Genomic DNA, 24209 nt, shown 5'->3' on the forward strand with positions numbered 1-24209 from the left:
TCACATTCTTTCAGTAACCTTCATGACATTTGAACACGGAAAGTGCAAATTTGCCCATTTTTCACAATCACATTTTTTTTCACTTAATGAAACACAGTGAGGATTACCACCAGTACCATCAATCTGTATAGATCTAACCTCATATACCCCTGTGGATATATTCCAATCATAAACAAAGTGTTTTTTTGAACCTTCATAGTTCTTTTCCCACTTCATTTTGAAACTGCTTGTCCATAATTCATTTTGCTCAACAAGTTGGTGAGTTGTTTGACATCTATAAGTATATCGTTCAACGGTTTGCTCCAATAAAAGTCTAACCATGGCAGTGACAGGCAAGCCTCGAGCTTTCTTTAGAAGTCCGTTGAAAGACTCTGAAAGATTTGTTGTCAATACTCCCCATCTTTTTCCATCATCATGGCTAACAGTCCATCTGTTCAATGGAATTCGCATGAGGTATTCATATGCTTCTCTATTTTCTTCTTGAATTTCCCACATCAAAGCTTCAAACTTCCTTACTTGATGAGCAGTAGCAGCCCTCCACATCAAATTACTGAGGTCCCTGTTTGGAAATTGAGATTGAAAGTTACTTTTAAGATGCCTTAAACAAAATCGATGAAAGGCTCGAGGCTCCTGAAATTGCCACAATTCTGATAAACTAGTCAAGATTCCTTTTGCCCTATCAGAGATAATACATATGTCTTCTCTATCCTTTATCACATGTGTACTCAGTTTCCTAAAAAACCATTTCCATGCCACTTTCGACTCCTTGTCAACAATAGCAAACGCAAGAGGAAGAATGTTATCATTTCCGTCAACTCCAACAACAATTAACAATTTTATCTCATATTTACCATACATATGAGTTCCATCTACTGAAATAACAGGACGACAAGTTTGGAATCCATCAATGCATGGCTTGAAAGCCCAAAATACAAATTTGAAAGTTTTTACCTCTGGCGAACTCATTGACTCTTCGTGTTTCTATTCCACAACTGTTCCAGGATTAGAGTATTGAAAAGCTGCAAAAAACTTAGGAAGCTCACTAAATGATTTCTGAAAATCACCATATACCAATGTAAATGCGCGTTGACGCCCAAGCCACGCTTTTCTATATGTTACTTGATGACCAAATTTTTCATGAACCTTAGAAATGACATCCACTACCAACAATTTGGGATTTTTACGTATTTGATTTAAAAACAAAGATGCAATTAAATTGGTATCTAAGTTAGTATGACTTGTTGTAAGCCCTTCAGTCTCACATCTATGATTATTAAAATACTTTCCTATCTTCCAAAGACTACCTCCAACCTTCCGACCTCGAAGAAACCATAGACAACCCAATGAATCATAAAACCTGCATCTCACAGTCCATATGCTCTTAGTTGATATTACAACCTTGAATTCTTTATTTTTGCGCAAACTCCAAATTGTCACAGCTCGTTTCAACTTAGCTTTGCTGCTAAAACACATATCTTTTTCTAAATCTTTTTTTGCATCCTCGGACCAAACAGAACAATATTTCATTTCAGATTCACGAGTAGAGATAAAAATATCTTCCTCGTTCTCCAATGTTGTAAAGTAAGGTATATCATTATTTTGTATTTCAGATATATCCTGATCAAATTGATTTTGAAGATTTACCCCACAATTATTTTGAGGTAAATCTCCAATATCTTCATCGGATTCACTTTCAATGGCTTTACTCTCTCCATCATCTTTTGAAGGTTCATCCTCCTCCGAATTTTCATCACTTCTTTGAGCATGTGCATCATTACACAAATCAAAGGTTTTCATCTTCTCTGTAGAAAAAAAAGTCAATTTCATGAAATACATAAAATGAAAATAATTAATTATTCATGCTACTAAATAGAATTAGTATCTTTTATATGAAAAGATTACTCTACCTGGTTTCATATTGGTTGTGGCTACTCTCCATATGTCTTTGACTACTCGAGCATTCAACAAATGATCGATTTTCATGTTCGTTAAGGCCTACACCAAATGATTGATGGATACCATGTGTTGCACTGTATGCATAATGGGGTTGACTGATTGTGGCAAATCCATAATTTTGAGCCAATAAATTCATATGATAACCATGTTGATCATTCATTCGAAATAGATTATCTTGATTTATTGGTCTAATCTTTATATACATCTCCAAAAGATTTATATCAATCTTGTTCAAAAATTTCTGAGGAATGGCAAAAAATTGTAGCAAAGATTGGTCATTCTCAATTTTGAACTCAATAAATCTTGTAATGTTACCTTGAAATGAGCATGGATATTTTCCAGAAATATCCAATTGAATATTTTCACCATCAGTCCCCATTTTCTCATGCAACAATTTAATTAATTCAATGTAGTTGGTCGAAATAGACATGCTTACAATCATTCTTGCACATTCGTTATATCGAAATTTATTCATTTCAGTGATTATTTCACCACCCCAATACAAAGCAATCATCACGTTATCTTCAAAATTAGCCATCAAAAATCCTACACACAAAAATAAGATGCATTATAGTTATTAAAAATATGTTTTTATAAATACATTACAACATATTGACAAGACTTACCTATTAAAATTTTGTGAGTATTGATTCAACAATGGGGCACATAAACAGAAGCTTTGTAGAAAATTATTGGAATGTGAAAAACATTCTACACCACCATTTCTTATAATGATCCGTGGTCAAATTGTAAAAGGAACACTTTAACAGTTTGTTGTTCCTGTCAGTCACGTTTTAAAGTTAAAGCGTAACATATAGTAACGTTTTATTGGCAGATCAAATCAATAAGACATCTCTAGGGCCCCGTGACATGATTCGATAGAATCGTTACTCATAGTAACGTTTTAGTCTTAAAACGTGACTCATAGTAACGACTTTAACGTCAGATTTCGTACAAAGATTCTAAGTTGGGAGACGTGATTTGATTGGATAGAATCGTTACTAGGAGTAACGTTTTACCATTAAAACGTGCTTCGTAATAACGAATTTTGGTAGAAAGATTCGAAAGTGGCAGAAATAGGCCCAGGTCATGTTATCGAGAAACTACCTCTTGTTTCTCAATAAAATCTGTTTGGCACTATATCAGACATAAGGAAGAGGAGAACAAAACTTACAAGTGGATGTAGGCAAAGAGTATTCCTTTTAAAATGTCTTTCATAATTTGAAGATTGTGGAAATTTAAAATCCATGATGATAGAATGAGAAGATGGGATCTCGAGGGCCCATCCAAATGTTGGTGTTATGATGAAAGACCTCAACAAGAGACACTAACTCATGTGTTTCTAAGATCTGATTCAGCTAACGAGACTAGTCCTATACTTTGTTGACATCTATTTACCCAAACATTTTAGACAAAATATCATGCAAATCTGTACTTTTCGATTGTATAGGCTGGTATAGACAAGTTAGTCCAAACACCAATGAATTTATATTATCTTGTGGTGCAAGAAAATATTCAAAGAAAAAAAAATTGTCCAAAGAACTAGAGGAGGAAGTAAGTATTTTGATATAGCGTATTGAGAAATTTAAAATTGTTGAGGCAAATATAATGATCATAGTTGAAAGAAATACAAAGTGAACATGTAAAAAAAATATTTGTTTAATGTTTTTATTAGTGACGTATATTTTGATGTTGTACTTATTGTCTAATTTATACTCATAATTTTGTCAGAAATTTCTTTTGCACACATGAATTTTGCGCTTAATGCAGGTACAATCTCTTTATCATTTAGTATATAAACATCAACGTAACTACCAATCAAATATTTTATCATCTTCATCAATAGAATTGTCACTGTGAAATGAAATATTGCATTCTGCTATTGATTCACTTGTAATATTGCATTCTACAAAATCAATCATATTTAACACTATAATGTAATGCAATCAATATTATATTCTACATTGATACTTATATGGATGAAGAGGATAAAGATAATTGATTGAAAAATGGTGTTTATATGCTTTAATTAATTAGATCTCAATCATTAATTTTAAACTATGACATGTGTCTCCAATCCAAGCTAGAAATTGGAGAAAATGGAGAGGAGCCGGATCCCTTTAACTTAGTACGTCTCTATATAATCAAAGAAATGTTGTAACGAGGATCATTGATGAAGTTGTCTTTTGATCTTTTTTTAGCTTTGTAAGTAATAGTTTAAAACCTCCTCTGATTTTTGTTTTTCCCTTTTTTAAAGTTTATCTACAATTTTCAGTAAATTGTTTGTAGCTATGTATTTTTCACTACAAGTTAAATTTGTTTTATATATCAAATTATTATAAAATAAATGTGACACAGAGAGCGTGCTAACATGAAAGAAAAGAAATGAGAAAAGAAAGTTTTATATACAAATTGAACTCAATTGATCATCGAAAATTCAAGTTGATAAAAGAAATGTAAAATAATTGTGTTAATTAATATTAAACGACTCGTTTTGTCGTGTTTTTTTTTTTTTTTAATTCTCAAGAAATTCAAGAAAAAACTTCTATTTCTCCATCTCTACAAGAACTAAATTGATCCACAATAGAGAAGCTCTAAAAAAAGTGAAATCTAGTTTGACACCTTATGTACAAATGTACTTTATGAATTAAAGGAGAATTTCTTAAAAAATTCACAATGACATGACTATCCAACCATATATGCTATGAATCTGAAAGATACTTACGATGCAAAAGAGTATTTTCACATAACGTTAAAATGTAAAATTTGTTTTTCACTCTATAACTCAAAGAATAGAGGGATATGTTGGCATAACGTTATTAGCAAAATTAAGAAAAATAAAAGTTGAAAGGACAAAAATCATTAGAAAGTTAAAGATTTTTCATCTTTTAAACTTGTTTTGGAACATAAATGTAGGTTGACAAAGATATAGATTCTTCCTTGAATTTGTTTTGAAAAGTCGAATACACTCTTACACTATCATGATGATATATTATACACTTGTATTACTTAATAAATAAATTTAATATCACCCTTAAAGTTGACGTGATAAAAAATTAAATATAAAATAAATACTCCTTATGACCTTAATTACTTGTCCACTTTTGAATTGACACACCTATTAAGAAAACAATGATTGACATAATGAGTTTATCATTTACCCCTATTAATTATGAAATTGATGAATTAAAAACTTAAGAGTTTCAAGAAGTTTTACATTTTTCAAAGTAATTAATTAAGGGTATAATAGGTAAAAAAAATTGTCCCTTGTCAAAATGGACAAGTAATTAGAAACAACTAAAAAAGAAAAAGTGGACAAGTAATTAGGGACGAGTAATATTTTTGAGTCTAATTTAAAGCCAAAAATAAATAAAAATGGTCTTAGTTTCCGCCCTTTTTGTTGTCCAACTTTAAGCCCTTCTCTTCATCTTCTTCACCAATTTTCAGTGAATTATACTGCATAGTAATTACCAAAAGTAATTGATGATTGTTGACTTGTTGCGGCAATGATGATTGATGGTGATAATTATAAATTGTGACTTGTGACAGTTATAGTAGTTCGGCAATGTATATTGATGAATGGTGATAACGATTATTGTGGTTATAATGATTAATGGTGATGATTATACTTAAGTAAATAATTAATTGTGATGCTACAATCGATTGGTTGTTGGAAATGAATAGTGATAATAGATAATGATGGACGATGAAAATAATTATGAATAAATGAAACTGATATTAAAATTTTGATCATTTGTACTTCAAGACTCATTAAGTTATTGTAACATTAAAATAATTTTATTTAACTTGAGTAATAATTAAGAAAAGAAAAGAATAATTAAGAAAATGAGATGGTCAAAAAAATAAAAGATATCGCCCACAGAAAAGAGAAGATCCGTGGAAGATTCCTTTGTCTTTTAGGATATACCGACGAGACAATTTTTCCTTTTGCTTAGCTGTCATCATTACTTTTTCAATTTACACGCCAACCACCTTCCTGATTACGTCAATCGCACTAACTTTTGCTTTATAAAAAATTACAAACATATGCCAATATTTACCAAAATACCTACCTCCTCTTCCTATATAAACCCTCTTTTTGCCTTCATTTAGACCTTCTTTCGCCCACAATTGGTTCTTCATTTGATTGGTATGTCTAAATTATTTTCTCCTCTTATCTTATCTTTTCATTTTTTTGTTTTCTTTTTAGTGTTTTTTTTTTTTTTTTTGAGTTTTTAATTTTTGCTTGCATGTGCTTTTTAATTTGATGATGAATTGGGTTGGCTTTGGGGTTGTTTGGTAGGCGGACTAAATTATCTTGAGATTATAATCGAATTATAATTCCGGCCTAATTTATCCCACTTCCCAAATGGATATCCATGATTGGGTTGTATAAATTTAATTTCAAACATTATAATTGCCCTACCCTATCCAGCTTAGCGAAGAACTTTAGGGTTTGTGTAGAACTAGTTTAATTATGAGTAATTCTGAATTTATTTAGACATACAGAGGATCGAGGATCTTAATTTAATTGTGATTGTGTTGGGTTGATTGATTTTTATACACCTGGATTGTTGAATTTGTTTTATTTTTTTTCTGATAGTTTATGTTCTGTTTTGCGTTTTGCAGATTGATTTGCGTTTGATTGCTGAAGGCACTGTTTGGATTTGGATTTACACAACAACCATTGAATTGTTACTAATTTGATATAATCGTTTATTGTTTCTTTGATTGAGGTTTTTATAAACAGTTTCTCTATGTTAGTTTCAAATTCTTCATGATCCACCTGCGTCGAGTTCGCATTATGCACTCTTTCTCTGTTGTCTTCCTGTACTGGTTCTATGTGTTTTCATGAATTAGCCCACCTCAAACCCTTGAACCCTCTTTCTGTTTGATCTAGAAATTACAAGTACCAAATCCAGAAACCGAACAAGAAAAAAGTAGTTACCTCCCCTTTTTTGAATTCATATTTTTGTTGAACAAACTACACAAAGACATGGCTTCGACTCAGCAACCAGCTAGTTCGGGTTCTGATGGCCAGCGATATGCTACTAATGATGAGAGAAAACGAAAGAGAATGGAGTCTAACCGTGAATCTGCAAGGCGGTCACGGAAGAAGAAGCAGCAGCATTTGGAGGAGTTGATGAGCCAATTGACGCAGCTGCAGAATCAGAGCACTATCTGGCGTGAGAGGATCGAATCTGTTGGAAGAAACTTCCACACCCTTGATGCGGAGAACAATGTCTTGAGGGCTCAAATGGCTGAACTGACTGAACGCTTAGATTCGCTGAATTCCCTCACTCGTTTCTGGGCTGATGCTAATGGACTTGCTGTGGACATCCCTGAAATTCCAGACACTTTGCTTGAGCCCTGGCAGCTCCCTTGCCCAATTCAACCCATTACTGCCTCTGCTGATATGTTTCAGTTTTGAGCAACCTCTTTGCATTATTGGACTACCATGATCCTAGCTCTCGGGTTCTTTCTTAACGGGGTGCTCCTTGTACCCTCTTGGATTCAATTTACATGCAACAGTTGCAGCGGAAGAGAACCTTGTCACTGGTTGCTGAAGTCTTCCTTTATGCAGTCACTACATCTTGTGTATCTGTAATGTGAGTTAGTAGCTTTTCTTGTGCTCGCTTTGTGTCAGTTTATGACTATAGATTCTCTACTGTAATGTTTAGCTTTGATGGATTAGCAATTTCTAGTACTTTGTCAATGATCTTTAGTCTCTAGTTTTATAAATAAAAATCTCAAGTTGTGTGAACGAGATGACCCTTTTTTGTTTCTGCAAGATTGCTCTTTTCATTCAACTAGTTGTGAGTAATTGTGTTTCTGTTTGTCACAATGTTTGTGGGAAGTGTTGATTGTTTGGATCTTTTGAATGTTGAATGCTACAGGCCGTTCAAGAATTAGAACATGGAGGTTACTCCAAAATTACCATAGTTCAAGCTTTGTTCCATATCGCTGTGTATAATTTCATGATCTCGTTGATATTTACATGTCATAATACACAATTGCCAACATGTATCTTCTGTTTCTTAAAGAAATAGGTTTGCCATTTCAGTACTTCGTGTGCCCTGGCCTGAGGTAAACCATCATGTTAAGTTTCATGCCAAGACAACCTTTTACCATGTCAAAGATCTGGCAAATATCCGTGGAATGACTAGGCTTATCCATCATTGACTAACGAGTACGAATTGTAAATGAAAATTACTGTTCATCAACTTCTTGGCTAAAACCTCCAATAATGAATGATTAGACGGTAGAAAGTGGAAGCCAAATGATCTTTTTCTTTCGCCATGGATTAGGTACGGGGGAGTTGGAAATGTTGCGTCAAAAGGGATTTCGAGCATGAAAGTAACTATTGAATACTATATATAGCTTTTGATTTAAAGTTAAAAGTAAGATAGTATTGATTGTAAAAGCACAAAAGATGATTCTCTACCTGTGCAAGTCTTAGTCGGTAGAATTATGCGCTCACATAATACCATTATTAGAAAAAGCATAAAACCCAGTAAGTTTCAATTTCTCGTCACTGTTTTATTAGTCTCAATTACATTGATGAATGGACTAAAACATACAACTCGTATTAGTTTAATAGTTTATTGAATAATTGAAATTATGGGTTGGATAGGTCATATATATTACAAATAATGAATCAATTTCTTTTATGTCTGCCATTTTTCTGATTTGTCTCTCCAAGTATTTTAAATTATCTCTTCGGACCATCTAAGAGCTACTAAAGGTTCAAGCAACAGACGAAAGATTCTGCTTCACACAAAGCAGATCAAGGCTTTTAGGCTGGGGCTGATCATCTAGGAGGACCGGAGGACATTAACCTGAACTCCTTCGGAAAAAAATTTATGTACACATATAAATTTTGACTAGAGAAAATGCACCCCAAGGTCTAAGGTTCGATTCTCAAGGATAAAAATTCTAGATCCGCTGTTACCACAACATCAGAATGTTTGTATAGTATTTTGAGAGAGGAAGAATCCTTTCATTATACATATCAATAGCCCAATTCATAGCATTCAAGATTCAAATTGGGAATAAAGTAAAGCATAATGCTTAAATAACACAAAACTAGTATCAACTATCATATGTACGGCACTCATCAGTCTCTGGATTTTCCTTGCAATAATTTTCCAAAACATCTTCCTGCTTCTTCTTGTCCCTTGCATGACTAGCCGCTGCACTTGCCTCTTCCACAACATCCCAAGCCGCCGCGCATTCTCCACTAGCTGGATTCTCATTGCACGCTTCCTCTGCCCCCTTAACACTATCAGCCACAAGGTCAGAAAGCTTGTTATCTGGTGTTGCTGTACACACAAGCCCAAATTTTGTTGATGATTTTTTCCATGGATTGTTAAGGCATGGGAACTTAAATGGCTTAAAATTGGGAGAGTTGGAATTTTTGGCCAAGAATTTTGGACTAGTGAGACTAACACCAGCAATTGTTGCCATTTTTTTTGTGTGTGTGTGTGGTTACTCTGTTATGATATGTTTTACGTGTGTGATAAGGTTATGGTTATATAAGCAGAGGATGGAATGACTAATGAGCACACATTTCTTATCATTTTTATAACCAAAGAAAGATATGCACGTCTTGAAAGATAGTATTGTGGTAAAATATCTACTCTTAAGATCTTTTATGGTATAAAAATACAAAATCTAAAGCATCAAGCTTGATATTATTCCGTGTGTTAATTGAATTTTATATGATGGTTCAGTTCAGCCATGGATTTTTTTATTGTTCACAGAAATTCAAGGTTATTGAATCAAACAATTAAGCTTAGTTAAGTTGAATATAAAGTCCTTGTTAATCAGTGTTCAAAATGAAGTGTGAACAAAAGGTTCAAGCACTAGAGTTCAACTTTTATCACTATTCACTACTAAAAAAATCATTGTTTTGTCGTTCAAAAATGTTCAACGGCTATTTCTACATATATTTTGATTGAATTGGTGAGGAAAACATTTGGAAAAATTACGAAGTTTCTCACTAATTCAGTGAGAATTTTTTTTTTCACTCAATGAGCTGGTTCGGTGAAAAATGAGTGAGAAATTGAAAATTCACTGACTGGCGGTGAGAAAATTCTTTATTTCTAGTAGTATATACATATTAATATACTTTTAAAAATTATAGTAATAACTTAAATTTAAAATAATTATATATAATTAATTGCTCATAATTGTAATATGTTAAAGTAAATTGATAATGTAAAGTTTCTTTATATTGTATAATAAGTTAAATCCGAGTGGTTATGACTAGCTCAAACTTCTGATATTTCAGCACTAAGAAGTCCAAAGTTTCGAAAAAATCAAAGGAGCTGCTTGTTTTTTTCTTAAAGGGCACCACACACTTGTTATTCCATGTCATTCATGATGTCGACATAGGGACTTTAGGGAAATATAAATGACACGATCTATTCTTGTAAATACAGAAAAAGAGAAAAGGAAAAGAAAGAAATTAGTTTGCTACATGTGACGTTCTATGAAAATACAAATAGTTGAGTGACTTTTTAAAATAACAATTCATAGTTGAGTGACTTTTGGGTTATAAAATAAAATTGAGTGAATTTCTAAGAAAACTATTCATATTTGAGTAACTTTTTGAGAAAGTTATTCATAGTTGAGGAATCATTTGAGATATTATCACTTTAATTATTGGTCAGTTTTTAAGCATCATTTTAAGAAATAATCTAGCCAAGTTTTGGATGTTCTCCTAAATATCCATTAGCCTTTTTTTTTATTGGTTCAGAGAATGGGGATTGGAAAGAAAAAATATTAGACTTTCTTGGCAATTGTATTTTGGCTACCTCCCATAGAGACCACCAAACATAAAAACAAATGTCTCAATACTGAATACATGAAGGAATTAAGAAAATACTTAATGAGTTCTTTTTTGTTTTAATTTTTTATGTTCAATACGTAAGCAAAAAATAATATCTTAAAAGCATACATATATATATAATCCAGACAAATACTATAAAATGTGAGAATGAAAGGTAAGTGTTTGGCTGGTGGGGATGGGGGCGTGTTGAAGGGTGGAGAGGCTACTGCCGATATAGAGCGATACTTGTAATACTTGATTTTCATTAGGAAAATCATGTTCCTTATTTCTAGAGAAAAAAATTTTTCAAATTTTTTAATGAAACGAACATGAAAAAATTGGAAATACTCGGTACCGAACACACTCTTAAGTGTTGTTGAAAAAAAGCAAGAACTAGGATGGGGTATCTGTGGAAGGAGGAAACATGGAAATTCTAATTAAACATTGAAATGAATGTGCTTAATTTTGAACTCAAGTTTTCTGTTTCCTTGACATCTTTGCTTCCTTTCCTTTATCTGAACACTTTTACTTGCATTCCTTTTCCTTTAGGACAAATGATTTATGGATATTCCTTTCCCTCTAGGAACTATATCCAATTAACATATTAAAACTGATAAATATATCTCTTCCCTGTTCCTCCTCATACACAAAATTAATTAGGTCCTTGAGTTTTGAGACAAGAAAAAAGTACAAATTTCTGCAAAGATGAGAGCACAGTTGCTCTCTTTGACAGCAATTTTGGTTCTGAGTTTCATAGGTATATATCTACGTACACTCGCCTCCTAATTTATGAACTCGAATTCATATAGTTAACTCCAACTTCCTAGGAATTGAGACGTAATTATTGTTGTTAACATAATCTTGTCAAATTTTCCTCTTGGTAGAGGCGGAGCTAGGGAGGTTTGTGGGTTTAGATGAACCCAGTAGCTTTTCTGTAGACCCTATATTTGTACTAGAAAATTAATTAAATATATATGTATATTAATTTGTGAACTCCTAACAAAATTGATTATGGTTCTAAAGGAAATTTAGAACCCAAAATCTTAATCCTGGCTTCGTCTGGCTCTTGGTATTTGTCTTTATGTTCTTGTGAGTTGATCATCAGCAAATATGTTCTCATGTTTGTCTTCTGCAGCTGAAAAATGTAGACAGTTAGTCGGAGAAGAATCAGCTTCGAGAAGCAGGACAGAAAGATTCACATTCATAAACTGCTTCGACATGAGTTATGGAACCATAGGCTGCATACTCAAGGAATTGGTGAAGATTTATTTACACTACATTAGAGCAACTCATGTGCACAAGGTCAGAAATGAAGCAACTAAAGAAGCAGTTCAAGAAAGCTTGTCCAAAGGACTAAGTCTTGAAGATGCAGTGAAAACAGGGCAACAAGTTGGAAATGCTGTGGCAAAAAGAGCATCTTTACAAGCAAAACACATTATGGGGCCAATGGTGTCATCAGGATGGGACTTTTTTGAGACTATATATGTTGGTGGCACATTGTATGAGGCAATTATTAGGAGTGTTGGCACATTGATGGGGTCATATATTGGAGGTATTATTGGGGAAGGGAAAACTAGATGGTTGGGTTTTCTTTTGGGAAGCCAATTTGGTAGTTGGATTGGTGGGAGGTTGGGTCTAATATTGTATGATGTGGGAAATGGGCTGCAGTTTCTACTTCACCTCACCAAAACTAATAAGAGTGATGGAGAAAGCAACTCACTCTTGTTAATTTCTAGTTAGTGAAAGAAAAACCTTTCCTATGTAAATCTTAATAATATTCCTTCATTTTGTCAAGGTTTAAACTTGTTGTAAATCCATTACTTATCGTTATGTTTTAAAAAATTGGGAAACTTACCTAAATCCCACTAGCTTAGGAGCTAGTTACTTAGATACATTCTAATTTGCAATATTACGTATTTTATCAGATTTTGGTGCGTCTAAATACATGTCTTTCAAGATACATAAAGTCAAAATTAGGTGTAATTTGTTCTAGATACACTATATTCAAGTGGATTTACATGTACCTGAGATACATAACAAATCTCGCTTGCCTCTATCCCATCTCGTTCATCATTCTCCTATGTATTTGGTACCCCAGATACACGTGAATCACACCAGATACATACAAATACATGTATTGATTCACATGTATCTAGGATATATAACAAATTTCGCTCGCCTCTCTTCCTATTTTAGTATATCTGATAGGAAAAATACATTTATCTAGGTGTATTTTCCTTATTATATGATATGAAACTTTTAAGGATTAATTACAGAAATTCCACCTTTTAGTTTACTTATTACCATTATCCCCTATATGTTTTACAAATCTCCAAAATCCCTCATTTTCATGCATCAGATTAGTGTATCTCGCGCATTAGATTAATGTATCAGCGCATCAGATTAGTGTATCTCGCGCATCAGATTAGTGTATCATGTATAAAATGTACATTAGATTAGTGTACCATGTATAAAATGTAATGTATCTTACTTAACGATTAATGTATCTTGCGTATCAGATAAATGTATCAGCGCTTATATTATTATATCCGTTTGAGGGATATCTGTAATTATAAACTTTTAAGGGATATATTGTAATTTTGCCTTAAAAATATATGATTGTTGTAATTTGCCCAACTTTTAATTAGTGATAATATATGTAATATTTCAAAAATATAGGTAATCATAATATATATGGTAGTGGAGTATGTCTAATTAGATAGTTTCTCCTTTAAAAACTGCGTTACATTGGAAAATCATGAAAGGGAAGAAATGAGAATCGAACTCACACTTATAATACGAGGAACTTTCACTAATATCACTAGACGGTAAGCCATTTCGTCAAAAGTTTTATCTCCTCTCAATTGAGTTTTAGCCATTCTTTTTTGGTATAGTGGGAGTGGCTAATGTCTAATATTTTTTTCACAATATAAAGGAATCTTGACTAACATTCACCAAATAGTGTTAAAAGAATTCGAATTTCAATACTACTTTTTTTTTCCTTTTAATTTTGAGTATTTTCCACTCCCACTAAAAAATAAATATCTTTGACAAAACAAGGCATCTCATGCCTTGTTGAATAAAAAAGGAAAAAACATTTTACTTTGGAATCTGTCAAAGGGATTTGATTGAATAATTGAAATGTATGAAGCGTTCGCCATGACCCTTCCCAAAGTCTATCATCGTTTCTCTCTACTCTCTCTACACTCTACTACTTCTCCCTTTCTTCCCAAAACCCTCTTCTTCTCATCTTCTTCTCTCCCTCTCGCCGTCAAACGCCTCCATTCGCCGCCGTTGCTCCGTGCGCAATCTAGAAGATTCGTCGCGGGCAAGCAATTCAAGGCGAAATCCACTATGGCTTCCTCTAGATTTCACCATCTTGTCCCCGTCAACGCCCTTACTGCTGAGGACGGTGGAAATGGCACTGGCTCTAATGGCGCTGCTGATGCTACTGCTTCTGTTGCTTATGATGACGGTACTTTGGACTAACTCCTCTTTTTTTCCTTAGTGCTGCGAGTTAACCTTAATTCGTGATACTAACTACTTCGGCTAAGCTAGTTATCTGTGTATAGATATGTATTTGATTCAGAGAACTATCACTTTGTCTTGAAATATAATTTTTATAGGACTGGAATGAAATGGAGCCTGAATAATCTGTTAGTAAATGATGTATTCCATTCTTCCGATGATAGATTAGGTTAAGTCCTTAACTTGATGGAGATTAGGAGGAGCTTTGATGAATAAAAGGAGAAGAGTTGGTAAATTCTCATAGGTGATGTCAATGAATCCTGTTTTAGTAAAAAATGGATAAAGTAAGAGAACCGCTGCAGTACCGCTATTTAGCCGTTTAGTTGATATATTGGAGTTTAACTAGTTGTTTTCTATTAGAATAGAAATTCATAAAAAAAATTAGAGAAGTGTGGGATTTACGGTTTGTCTAGTTTGGTTTAAAAACCAATTTTCTTTTATTGGAATGGAAAGGATCTGATTGAGCGGAATCAATGAAAGGGGATTTGTGTAACCAATCTTACTGGTTTGGATTGTGGATTGTGGATTGTTGAATGTTGATTGATTGATTTATATCAACCACTTAATTCTTGAAGAATTTTATGGGATTTGGGTCTGATACTCTTTGATTTTCATTCCTGCAAGTTGTTAGCATCTAAAAGTTCTTTGAATGTGCTACTGAAGAAATGATTTCCTTACATGCTAAAATGAGAAACACAGAGAAAGGAGAATCTTTGCCAAAGTACACATGCACTTATTCCAGATCTTAGGCCGTAAGGCAACTCACATTTAAACGAACTCCTTAGTATGAAATGATGTGCTTTTTGTTCCTCATCTCTGAGGCAATTTAACTTCCTATTGAAGTAACATAGCTAAAGCCTCCTTCAGTGGATTTTATAAGCTGGAAAGCTTTGAATCATGGATGAAAATTATCCTCACTGTTTTAGTTCTTGAAGACAATAATAAAGTCATTCGCTTTTCTCCATGCCCATCCGTTAAGCCTCTTCCTTTGCTTCATGTTTTTTCTCCCCTATCACTGCACACGCTTTATGTTTACATATGGGTATTTACCTTCTGTAGATTAAACTGGATAGGCTAATTACGTTTTTTTTTGGGTGGGGTGGGGTGTGTGGTAATGTATATTTCATAAGTTCATTTATTTTCCCATTCTTTTTATTGCCCTGGTTTCCATATTTTAGAGACTCTTTAACTCTTTTTTTTTAACTTTCTTTGAATAGAATTAGCATAGTTCACAAATGGTGATTAAATCTTCTTGTTTTCTCATAAACTTTACCAGATGTAGAATCAGCATCAGTCACGGGATATCGTCTTCCTCCCTTTGAGATTAGAGATATTGTTGATGCTCCACCACTTCCAGCACTGTCATTCTCTCCATTAAGGGATAAAATACTTTTTCTTAAGCGGAGATCCTTGCCACCTTTGTCAGATTTAGCAAGACCCGAGGAGAAGCTTGCTGGAATCCGCATCGACGGGAAATGTAATACCAGGAGTCGCATGTGAGTAATGATGAAGCTTCTCATGATCTTTCCTTCAAGCACTCAAGTGCTGGAGACGCTATGTTAGGTTATTTTATTTCCTCTGGCTGTATAGTTGGTGTCTCTTATGTTCTTTACATAGATTAAGCTCTCCTTGCTGGTATAGTTCGTCTTCCTTTCTTTTTTTAAAATCTTAGAGAGAAGTGTTTTCTTGTTTTAAAAATAGTAAGATTGATGCCTTGATGGTTGTAGTACTTCAATCGTCAATAAGCAGCACCCGTACAAGATCTTATGATGTTCTTTCTCAGGTCTTTCTATACTGGTATAGCCATCCATCAGTTAATGGAAGATGGTAGCCTAGGACCGGAAAAAGAGATCCAGGGTCTCCCCGAAGGTGCTAAAATTAATTTCGTGACATGGTAATCTCTTTTCCTTGCATATTCTCCTTTATATATAGATGTTTTCTTCATATAGAGACCTAATTTACCTCTATATTTGGATCAATTATTATGATTTCTCTTCATCTGATTGTTTATTCGTTTATGAAGGTCCAACAATGGTCAGCATTTAGCCTTCAGTGTCCGCCTTGATGAGGTATTTTGATATATATGCAAAGCGTGTCTATGTGTATGTCTATAAAACTTGTATGTTGATGTTATGGAAAATTTAATCGTAGATTTTCCTTTAGCTGTTTTACTTTGTATAATTCTGACATTTTTATGCCTAATTTCACACAAGGTCCTTGTCCTTTGTCACAAGGTAGATCTAATTTTTGATTGTTGTATCAGGATGATGGCAGTAGCAGCAAACTGAGAGTATGGGTTGCTAATGTGGATACTGGGAAAGCCAGACCTCTTTTCAAGTCACCAGATGTATATGTAAATGCTGTTTTTGACAAGTATGTCATTTTCCATTCTGTCATTAAGAGGAAAGTTTGCTGATTCCATGCTACTATCCCCCCTGTACTGACAACTCTGTTTCTGTTATTATCAGCTTTGTTTGGGTGAATGACTCAACTCTTTTGGTATGTACCATCCCGTTATCTCGTGGAGATCCACCAAGGAAACCTTTGGTTCCCTCTGGCCCCAAGATTCAATCTAATGAGAAAAAGAATGTTATTCAAGCTAGAACTTATCAGGATCTGCTCAAAGATGAATATGATGAAGATCTGTTTGAGTATTATGCTACCACACAGCTGGTTTTGGCTTCTTTAGATGGGGAAATGAAGCTCTTTGGTCCACCAGCTATATACACTTCAATGGACCCCTCCCCAGACCAAACATACATTTTGATCTCCTCAACTCACAAGCCTTTTTCATTTGTTGTACCATGCGGAAGGTTTCCCAAAAAGGTTGAACTGTGGAAAGCCAATGGAGAATTTGTGAGAGAACTTTGTGATTTACCCCTTGCCGAAGATATTCCTATTGCATTCAATAGTGTGAGGAAAGGGATGCGATCAATCAATTGGAGAGCAGATAAACCGTCGACTCTCTATTGGTATGCATACAGAAATCTATTCTAGTATTTTTTTCTTTTGACTGAAAAATCCACTTGGAGCCAACCATTGTTCTTTTTGAAATTAATTTGGAGCCAACCACAATCTGTGATACTCGGGGATGTTTGACCCGCTCCTCTACTCAAATGCTGAACTTAGTATGTTTGTCCTGGGGTTGAACTTGTGATCTAAAACACAAGTCGTTTAGCTAACTCCTGAAGGCACTGGTTACCAAACCCTGCCTCGTTTCCCTGGTTTTGGGTGGAGTGGGGTTGAATAACAGTCTTATAACTTGTCCAGATTTTGTAACTGATTTTTAACTTCATATTATAGGCTTATGATTCCTCAGATCAGAAAAAACACACACAATATGCATATATGTTTTATTTTTGATGGAAATAAGCATAAAAGAAATATGGAATGATTACAGGTCTATAAAGAAGGGATAAGAAAGGTAGGTGTTCTCTCATGTGAATGACTTGTTTCTTTTATCCACTAATATCTCGATGCTAATACTAATCTAGTACTTATTACCCCTTTGAAGTGGCAATTTATGATAGTTGCACATTGAATTGTGGAATTGTCTGTATCATCGTTTATTTGATGCTTTATTGTCGGTATTGTCACTAATTTGATGTGTTTCTCCTGAAACTGTTTCAGGGTTGAGACACAAGATGGTGGTGATGCTAAAGTCGACGTTTCTCCACGTGACATAGTTTATACACAATCTCCTGCACCACATGACAATGAACAACCTAAAATTTTACATAAACTGGACCTTCGTTATGGGTATGTACAAACTTGTACCTGCTGTGTTTTGTACAATTGTTGCTCAACAGATGTGATTTATACCTGTGGAGTTCATATGTGTGTTGAAACAACTTCTTTTTCATTTATTTTTAATACATGCTTGAAGATGATTAATATTTTTTGGTAGGAAGATATTACTTGTGGTGTATTAGATTGCAAATTATACTTTGTATTAGAGTATGGAAATCATCAATGGTTCAGTTTTTGATGCCACTATGCCAATTGAAGTATTTGGCCAACTTCGTTTTAATCGATTCCCGCTTTGTGATAACATTTATTGTAATGCTACTTAGAAGCAGTTGAATTTTCAATTCATATTGGTGGAAGGGTGCAATAACATAATTCAAAGTCCTTAGAACATACCATTTAAAAAAAACATATTTCAAAATCCTCAAGTGAACTTTTACTTGGTAAAAAAACCATATTTGACTTGAGTTTCCATGTTTAAAAAGAATTGATAACTTTTCCTTTTTCATTTTGCAAAATAATTGGATATAAACTTTATTAGTGATACTTGAAAGCATGTATCACTTGTTATATAGGGTTGTATGAGAATACATGCTCCTTGATAGTATTGCTATCAATGATTGCCTTTACAAGAAACAGGTGTGATTTATCCTCTATTTTTGACAAGGGGATTCACTTGTCAAGTAAACAACCGAGAATTATGAACAAAGATTATTGTCCAATTAATTATGTTGTTCTTATATTGGGATCTTCCTACACGTACAGAGGGATTTCCTGGTGTGATGATACACTTGCATTGGTTTACGAATCGTGGTACAAAACAAGGAAGGTGAGGACATGGGTTATATCTCCCGGATCAGAGGATGTAAATCCCCGGATACTATTTGATCGATCATCAGAAGATGTGTATTCTGATCCTGGTTCTCCCATGTCTCGGAGAACTCCTGCTGGAACATATGTTATTGCGAAGGTGAAGAAGGAAGATGATGGGGACACTTATATATTGTTAAATGGAAGTGGCGCTACCCCAGAAGGGAACATTCCGTTTCTCGATTTGTTTGACATGTAGGTTTGGTGGTATATGCTTGTTCCCATATTTTTCATTTGCCAAAGAAAATGACCTGACATGAATTATTTCAGAAATACAGGGAGTAAGGAACGAATATGGCAGAGTGACAAGGAAAAATATTTTGAGACTGTTGTTGCTTTGATGTCTGATCAGAAGGAAGGGGAGTTGTCAATAAATGAGTTGAAGATACTCACTTCTAAAGAATCCAAAACTGAAAACACTCAGTACTACCTTCTGAGCTGGCCTGAGAAAAGAGCATGTCAAATTACAAACTTCCCTCATCCATACCCACAGTTGGAATCGTTGCAAAAAGAAATGATCAGGTATCAGAGGAAAGATGGAGTTCAACTTACTGCAACCCTATATCTTCCACCAGGTTATGATCCCTCAAGAGATGGACCCCTTCCATGCCTTGTATGGTCATACCCTGGAGAATTTAAGAGTAAAGAGGCAGCTAGCCAAGTTCGAGGTTCCCCAAATGAGTTTGCTGGAATTGGGCCAACATCCCCCCTCCTATGGTTAGCAAGGAGGTGTGTCTCTGTTCTCTGTATTATCCATAATAATTTTGTTCATTATATCTGTTATTTTGCTTGTGTGGGCGTATTAATCTTTGTTGGGGATCTGTTTGGTTCGGAACCATAAATTTCAGGTTTGCTGTCTTGTCAGGGCCGACAATTCCAATTATTGGAGAGGGTGATGAAGAGGCCAATGACAGGTAAATTCTACAGATCTTCCATCTTGTAAATAAGGCATATCTTGTCTAGGCAAATTTTGGAAATGATACCATAATTTTCATGTGTTCCAGCTACTACCCCCCCCCCCCCCCAAACAAAAAAAATGCTGTCTTTCAGGCCTTTCAACTGACAATATTTGATACAACCCGGAGAGACACTTTTGCTAAAAACTCAAGCATTTTCTTGAAAATCGCTTGTGGATTAATTTGGAAAGTCGGAGACCAAACAAACAATAGTGGAGCTGGGGGAATTGAGATAATAAAGTCCATCTGGCTCACGCCCTTGACCAATCATCCTTCCCGTACTAAGGTCTTGTATTTAAAATAAGTCACTAAAGAATGAGATGAAACAGTTTAAAGTCTTAGCTAAATGACTGATTGACAGAAGGCTGAAAGGATCAGTGACAAAAAGAACATTATTCAGAGTCAAAGAAGGTAAAGGATTGACTTGATCGAACCCATAGAGCCATTAGCTAACATAATAGTGGGAAGAGACCAAGGAGAATAAGTTATATCAGGAAATGTCTATTTCTTACTAGAAATGTCGTCAGAAGCGTCTGAGTCCATGACCTAAGGACAAAGTGTTGTGGATTGTGAGATACAAACAACAAGATTATCCGTCTGAGCAACAAAAGCTATTGATGGAAATGTCTGCTTATTTGCTTGATACTGAAGATAGCCGTTGTATTCTTTCTTCCTCATATATAGAGAACATCTGATTGGTTAGATTACCATTGGATTCAGTCTGAGCAACATGAGCATTTTTTGGTTTATCGTGGAAAGATGAATTGTCTTGCCGGGGAGTGCTCGGAATCTGATGGTCTTGAATAAGGAGGCGAGGCGATATGGAAAAAAGAACTCACCAGAAAGTGGCGACAACAGTGCTCACGCTTAGGCGTGTGTGCAGATCTTGTCGGAAAGTGCATTTGTCTGATTGATGTACGAGGTGCGTGGAAGGTCAGACCGTGACGGAGCTGGCTAGGGTTTGCTCGCGCTGTTCTTCCGCTTCTCGTGGTGATTTCATTTGGTCGCAACACCTAGGGAAATGAATCTCATCAGACAGCCAAGAAAAGTTACCTTAAATTTTTTCCAAGTTTAGAACTTTCTCTTCCTATGTCATTGGCCTTAACCAAACTCTAATATCATGTGAAGCGGATGAGAAATGAGAGGAACTCGGTTTGATTATTCCCTCAAGCTATGGGGTTGAAATAACTATGTTTATCTCTAAAAAGGAAAGAAAATCAATACAAATCAATACCTAAGTACAGTAGGAGTAAATTAAGTTACCTACTATATTTACATATCTTCTAGAATATTCACAAGGATTCTAACAAGGGTTCTAACAGTTTATCTGGTAAAACTTACAGTACAATGAGCATCCGGAAGTGAAATCCTGCTCTCCTTGGTTCTTCCGTTCTTTTTAATTGCTCTATTGGAAAATGATGTGACTAGCTACTGCCTTTCATTTTAGATTTCCTTTCTTTTGCATGTTTTTCTTTCAGTTGCATCTTGATCAGTTACTCCTGTGTTTTGAGCTGATTGGTGCTCTAGTCGTTTTTTATGAAATGAGTTGAACTTCATAGTGCTTGCTGAAAGTTTGATCTTTATACTGTTCTTATGAATCAGAGCCTGTGCTTTGTTTTTAGATGGTTAAGCCCACCCTAAGCTAATTTACTAAAAAATTGGTCCCTCTGAAATTTGTTTGTTGGAGCGCATATTGGACTTCTCCATCAAAACCACGAACTCAATTCTTCTCAAAAAACTTCACTTTGTATGAGTATCGTGCTGACTACCATGCCGCGTGTACCTATTCTACTGAAGTTTTCCTCCATAAAATTTTACGCCTGTGTGATTACTGACAAGGGATGAAGCATTATTACACCCTTTTACTCTCTTTTTTGCTTTTCTTTGGGGTGGGGAACAGAGGGTGTCGTGGGATGTTGAGTGGACTTGCTTCCTCTGCTCCTCCTTGTAGACTATTGATGTTCCGGAGCTAATTTTAAGGATAATTTATGTCTACATCTTGTGCTGAAGTGAATTCTTTTACTTTTCTATCTTGAACTTGGAGATTTGGGTGTTTATTGAATAAATGCTGGTTTAACCAGGTACATAGAACAACTTGTTGCAAGCGCTGAGGCTGCAGTGGAAGAAGTTATACGCCGTGGAGTAAGTTTTTCTTCTTCTTGCTAAACATATGTTGCATGAAACTTAGAAATTACGGCTGAGTTTTCTGGTGCTTTGTTTTTTAGGTGGCTGATCCAAACAAAATTGCTGTTGGTGGTCATTCATATGGGGCATTCATGACAGCAAACCTCCTTGCGCATGCACCTCATCTTTTCTGTTGTGGAATTGCTCGTTCTGGTGCTTATAACAGAACACTAACACCTTTTGGGTTCCAGGTAGTCCTCCCCAGTCATGTGTATGACCAACCAGTCTAAAGTCCTTATGAGTTGGTGTGTCTCTCTGCATTCTAGGAGGATTTAGTTCATTCACTCGCATTGCTAAGAACTTTTTTTTCCCAGAACGAGGAGAGAACACTTTGGCAGGCGACCAGTACTTATGTTGAGATGAGCCCTTTTATGTCAGCCAATAAGATTAAAAAGCCTATCTTGCTTATCCATGGGGAGGAGGACAACAATCCAGGAACCTTGACAATGCAGGTAAAATGATGGTCCTCTTATTCTTATTTCAGTATCACGTTTTAAGATACCCATATCTTCCTTGAATATTTCCCATCAACTAACATACGCAACATAGTAGCAGCGGTTCTTGGTTTACTCCGTACATTTTCTGGTTCTTCCAAGATCTATTTAATGAGTTTGCTAGCTTTCAATAGTCTTGATCCTTAAAACCCTTTTTCTTTTTGCATAAAAATACAGTCAGATCGTTTCTTCAATGCACTGAAAGGCCATGGTGCACTTTGTCGCCTTGTAATTCTACCATATGAGAGTCATGGTTATGGAGCACGGGAGAGTATAATGCATACACTCTGGGAGACTGATAGGTGGCTCCAAAAGCATTGTGTCTATTCTTCAGATGTCAAGGCAGATGTTAGCGTGTGCAAGGACAATGCAGAAGGCACAGTAGATTCACAAAGCAAAGCTGTTGGTGCTGCTGGAGGTGTTCAAGAGCTTGCCAATTTGGATGATGACCAATTTCACTCTATCAGAAGGTCTTTATTGTGGTAAATTCCTATTTCATGAATATATAATCCCATGTTCTAAAATTTCTCATATCAAGAAGTTGTTCTTCTGTCATGGAAGTCAAGTTGATTGATTGTTTGCTTGAATAAAGTTTAACGTCTGGATTCCCCACAGCTCATGTGGAGAATTTCTATCCAAAGTTACGCGCTTTGTGTTTCTCATTTTATTCATATTATCCAAGTTAATTAACACCAAAAATTTGAACTACTTTTCTCTGCACTTTATCGATCCATAATGGCAAATTCACACACAGCTTTGTTATTCCTTATCATTGTGATAGTCATAGACCTTTATCCTTGAACACCTTGAGTAGATCTATATTCTAATAGGTAATATGTTTGTGGTTGGAAACCTCCTCAAATTCATTGGTTCACTCGGTCCATGTTCAGTATAGAGAGTGATGCCTTGCTTTCTGCATTAAGGATGCAAGGTGTTGACTGGTTTGAAGTATAGGAAAGGAAAACATTAATGCCGTTTTTAATTTTGTAGATTTACATAGAGAGATGTGTTTTCTTTTATGTGAAAAAAATTCACATCATTTACTAATGCTCCTTTCTATTTTTCCTTCCATTCTTAGCTACTTACCATTAGACCCTCTCAAATACCTCTCTTTTCCTTTTTCCAAATTGTCCCAATGCAAGTGCGTTGAATGACCAAAACACTATTTCTAGTTACCTAATTCACACAAATTTATATTCTTGTTCCTCTCTTTTCTCTAATTGCCCATATTTGTTTCTTGACCTGTAGATTTTGAGGGTGACAAGCTACCTTGGAGATGAAGCCAGGCGTCCCCAGTTAGGTCCGTGTGCTGATGACATATACAATAATTCTATTCAACAAATAAGAACCCTTATAAAGGAGTGCAGGTTGTGTATTTTCATAAAACGTTGTGCTTCTTTAATGTCATGGGTGACAATACAGCGCTGTGCTTTGCGCGATTACATTTTGGAAGTGTAAAGCTATTGTTCATTAATTAGAAGGGAAAGTTCATATTGGATATGCTAAACATCTTTGCTCTGTACAACGATTAGAAATTGTTGATTCAGTACTCAATGTATTGCTAGGTTATGATTTCGTCCAACTTTTTATGTTGTGTTCTTAGTTGGTTCTACTTTGACATTTACCTCTGGGAGATGTAAT

The 24209-nt window shown here is 34.9% G+C and overlaps 5 protein-coding genes across 5 annotated transcripts; 3 read left to right on the plus strand and 2 right to left on the minus strand.

Annotated features, from left to right (window-relative positions):
- Positions 1-966, minus strand: LOC125810434 (uncharacterized). The gene has a single exon (XM_049489920.1). The coding sequence runs from the start codon at positions 964-966 to the stop codon at positions 1-3; it is 966 nt and encodes a 321-aa protein (XP_049345877.1).
- Positions 967-6074: 5108 nt separating this feature from the next.
- On the plus strand, positions 6075-7747 carry LOC125810478 (bZIP transcription factor 53-like). The gene is made up of 2 exons (XM_049489947.1): positions 6075-6106; positions 6586-7747. Exon 2 carries the CDS (start codon positions 6953-6955, stop codon positions 7385-7387), a length of 435 nt encoding a protein of 144 aa, XP_049345904.1. The 5' UTR covers positions 6075-6106; positions 6586-6952; the 3' UTR covers positions 7388-7747.
- A 1157-nt stretch (positions 7748-8904) lies between these two features.
- LOC125810479 (calvin cycle protein CP12-1, chloroplastic-like) lies at positions 8905-9466 on the minus strand. The gene has a single exon (XM_049489949.1). It carries the CDS (start codon positions 9421-9423, stop codon positions 9049-9051), a length of 375 nt encoding a protein of 124 aa, XP_049345906.1. The 5' UTR covers positions 9424-9466; the 3' UTR covers positions 8905-9048.
- Positions 9467-11484: 2018 nt separating this feature from the next.
- On the plus strand, positions 11485-12532 carry LOC125810564 (uncharacterized). The gene is made up of 2 exons (XM_049490038.1): positions 11485-11546; positions 11925-12532. Exons 1-2 carry the CDS (start codon positions 11495-11497, stop codon positions 12527-12529), a joined length of 657 nt encoding a protein of 218 aa, XP_049345995.1. The 5' UTR covers positions 11485-11494; the 3' UTR covers positions 12530-12532.
- A 1361-nt stretch (positions 12533-13893) lies between these two features.
- Positions 13894-24143, plus strand: LOC125810424 (probable glutamyl endopeptidase, chloroplastic). The gene is made up of 15 exons (XM_049489907.1): positions 13894-14264; positions 15594-15813; positions 16101-16211; positions 16341-16386; positions 16581-16690; positions 16786-17289; positions 17948-18076; positions 18830-19129; positions 19205-19663; positions 19783-19848; positions 21972-22032; positions 22116-22265; positions 22389-22526; positions 22746-23050; positions 23817-24143. Coding segments are annotated over exons 1-15 (2934 nt in total). The 5' UTR covers positions 13894-13930; the 3' UTR covers positions 23818-24143.
- Positions 24144-24209: the final 66 nt, after the last annotated feature.

Source organism: Solanum verrucosum, unplaced genomic scaffold (genome assembly GCF_900185275.1).
Source record: "Solanum verrucosum unplaced genomic scaffold, falcon-dt-bn FXZP01000118.1, whole genome shotgun sequence".
Taxonomy (NCBI): domain Eukaryota; kingdom Viridiplantae; phylum Streptophyta; class Magnoliopsida; order Solanales; family Solanaceae; genus Solanum; species Solanum verrucosum.

Excerpts from the sequence above, each read along its gene's own strand:
- LOC125810434 (XM_049489920.1), bottom strand. The coding sequence starts at position 966 with ATGAGTTCGCCAGAGGTAAAAACTTTCAAATTTGTATTTTGGGCTTTC.
- LOC125810479 (XM_049489949.1), bottom strand. The coding sequence starts at position 9,423 with ATGGCAACAATTGCTGGTGTTAGTCTCACTAGTCCAAAATTCTTGGCC.
- LOC125810564 (XM_049490038.1), top strand. The coding sequence starts at position 11,495 with ATGAGAGCACAGTTGCTCTCTTTGACAGCAATTTTGGTTCTGAGTTTC. Across the intron at positions 11,547-11,924 it reads TTTGGTTCTGAGTTTCATAG|CTGAAAAATGTAGACAGTTA; the intron begins GTATATATCTAC and ends TGTCTTCTGCAG.
- LOC125810478 (XM_049489947.1), top strand. The coding sequence starts at position 6,953 with ATGGCTTCGACTCAGCAACCAGCTAGTTCGGGTTCTGATGGCCAGCGA.
- LOC125810424 (XM_049489907.1), top strand. The coding sequence starts at position 13,931 with ATGTATGAAGCGTTCGCCATGACCCTTCCCAAAGTCTATCATCGTTTC. Across the intron at positions 18,077-18,829 it reads AAACTGGACCTTCGTTATGG|AGGGATTTCCTGGTGTGATG; the intron begins GTATGTACAAAC and ends CTACACGTACAG. Across the intron at positions 19,130-19,204 it reads TTTCTCGATTTGTTTGACAT|AAATACAGGGAGTAAGGAAC; the intron begins GTAGGTTTGGTG and ends GAATTATTTCAG.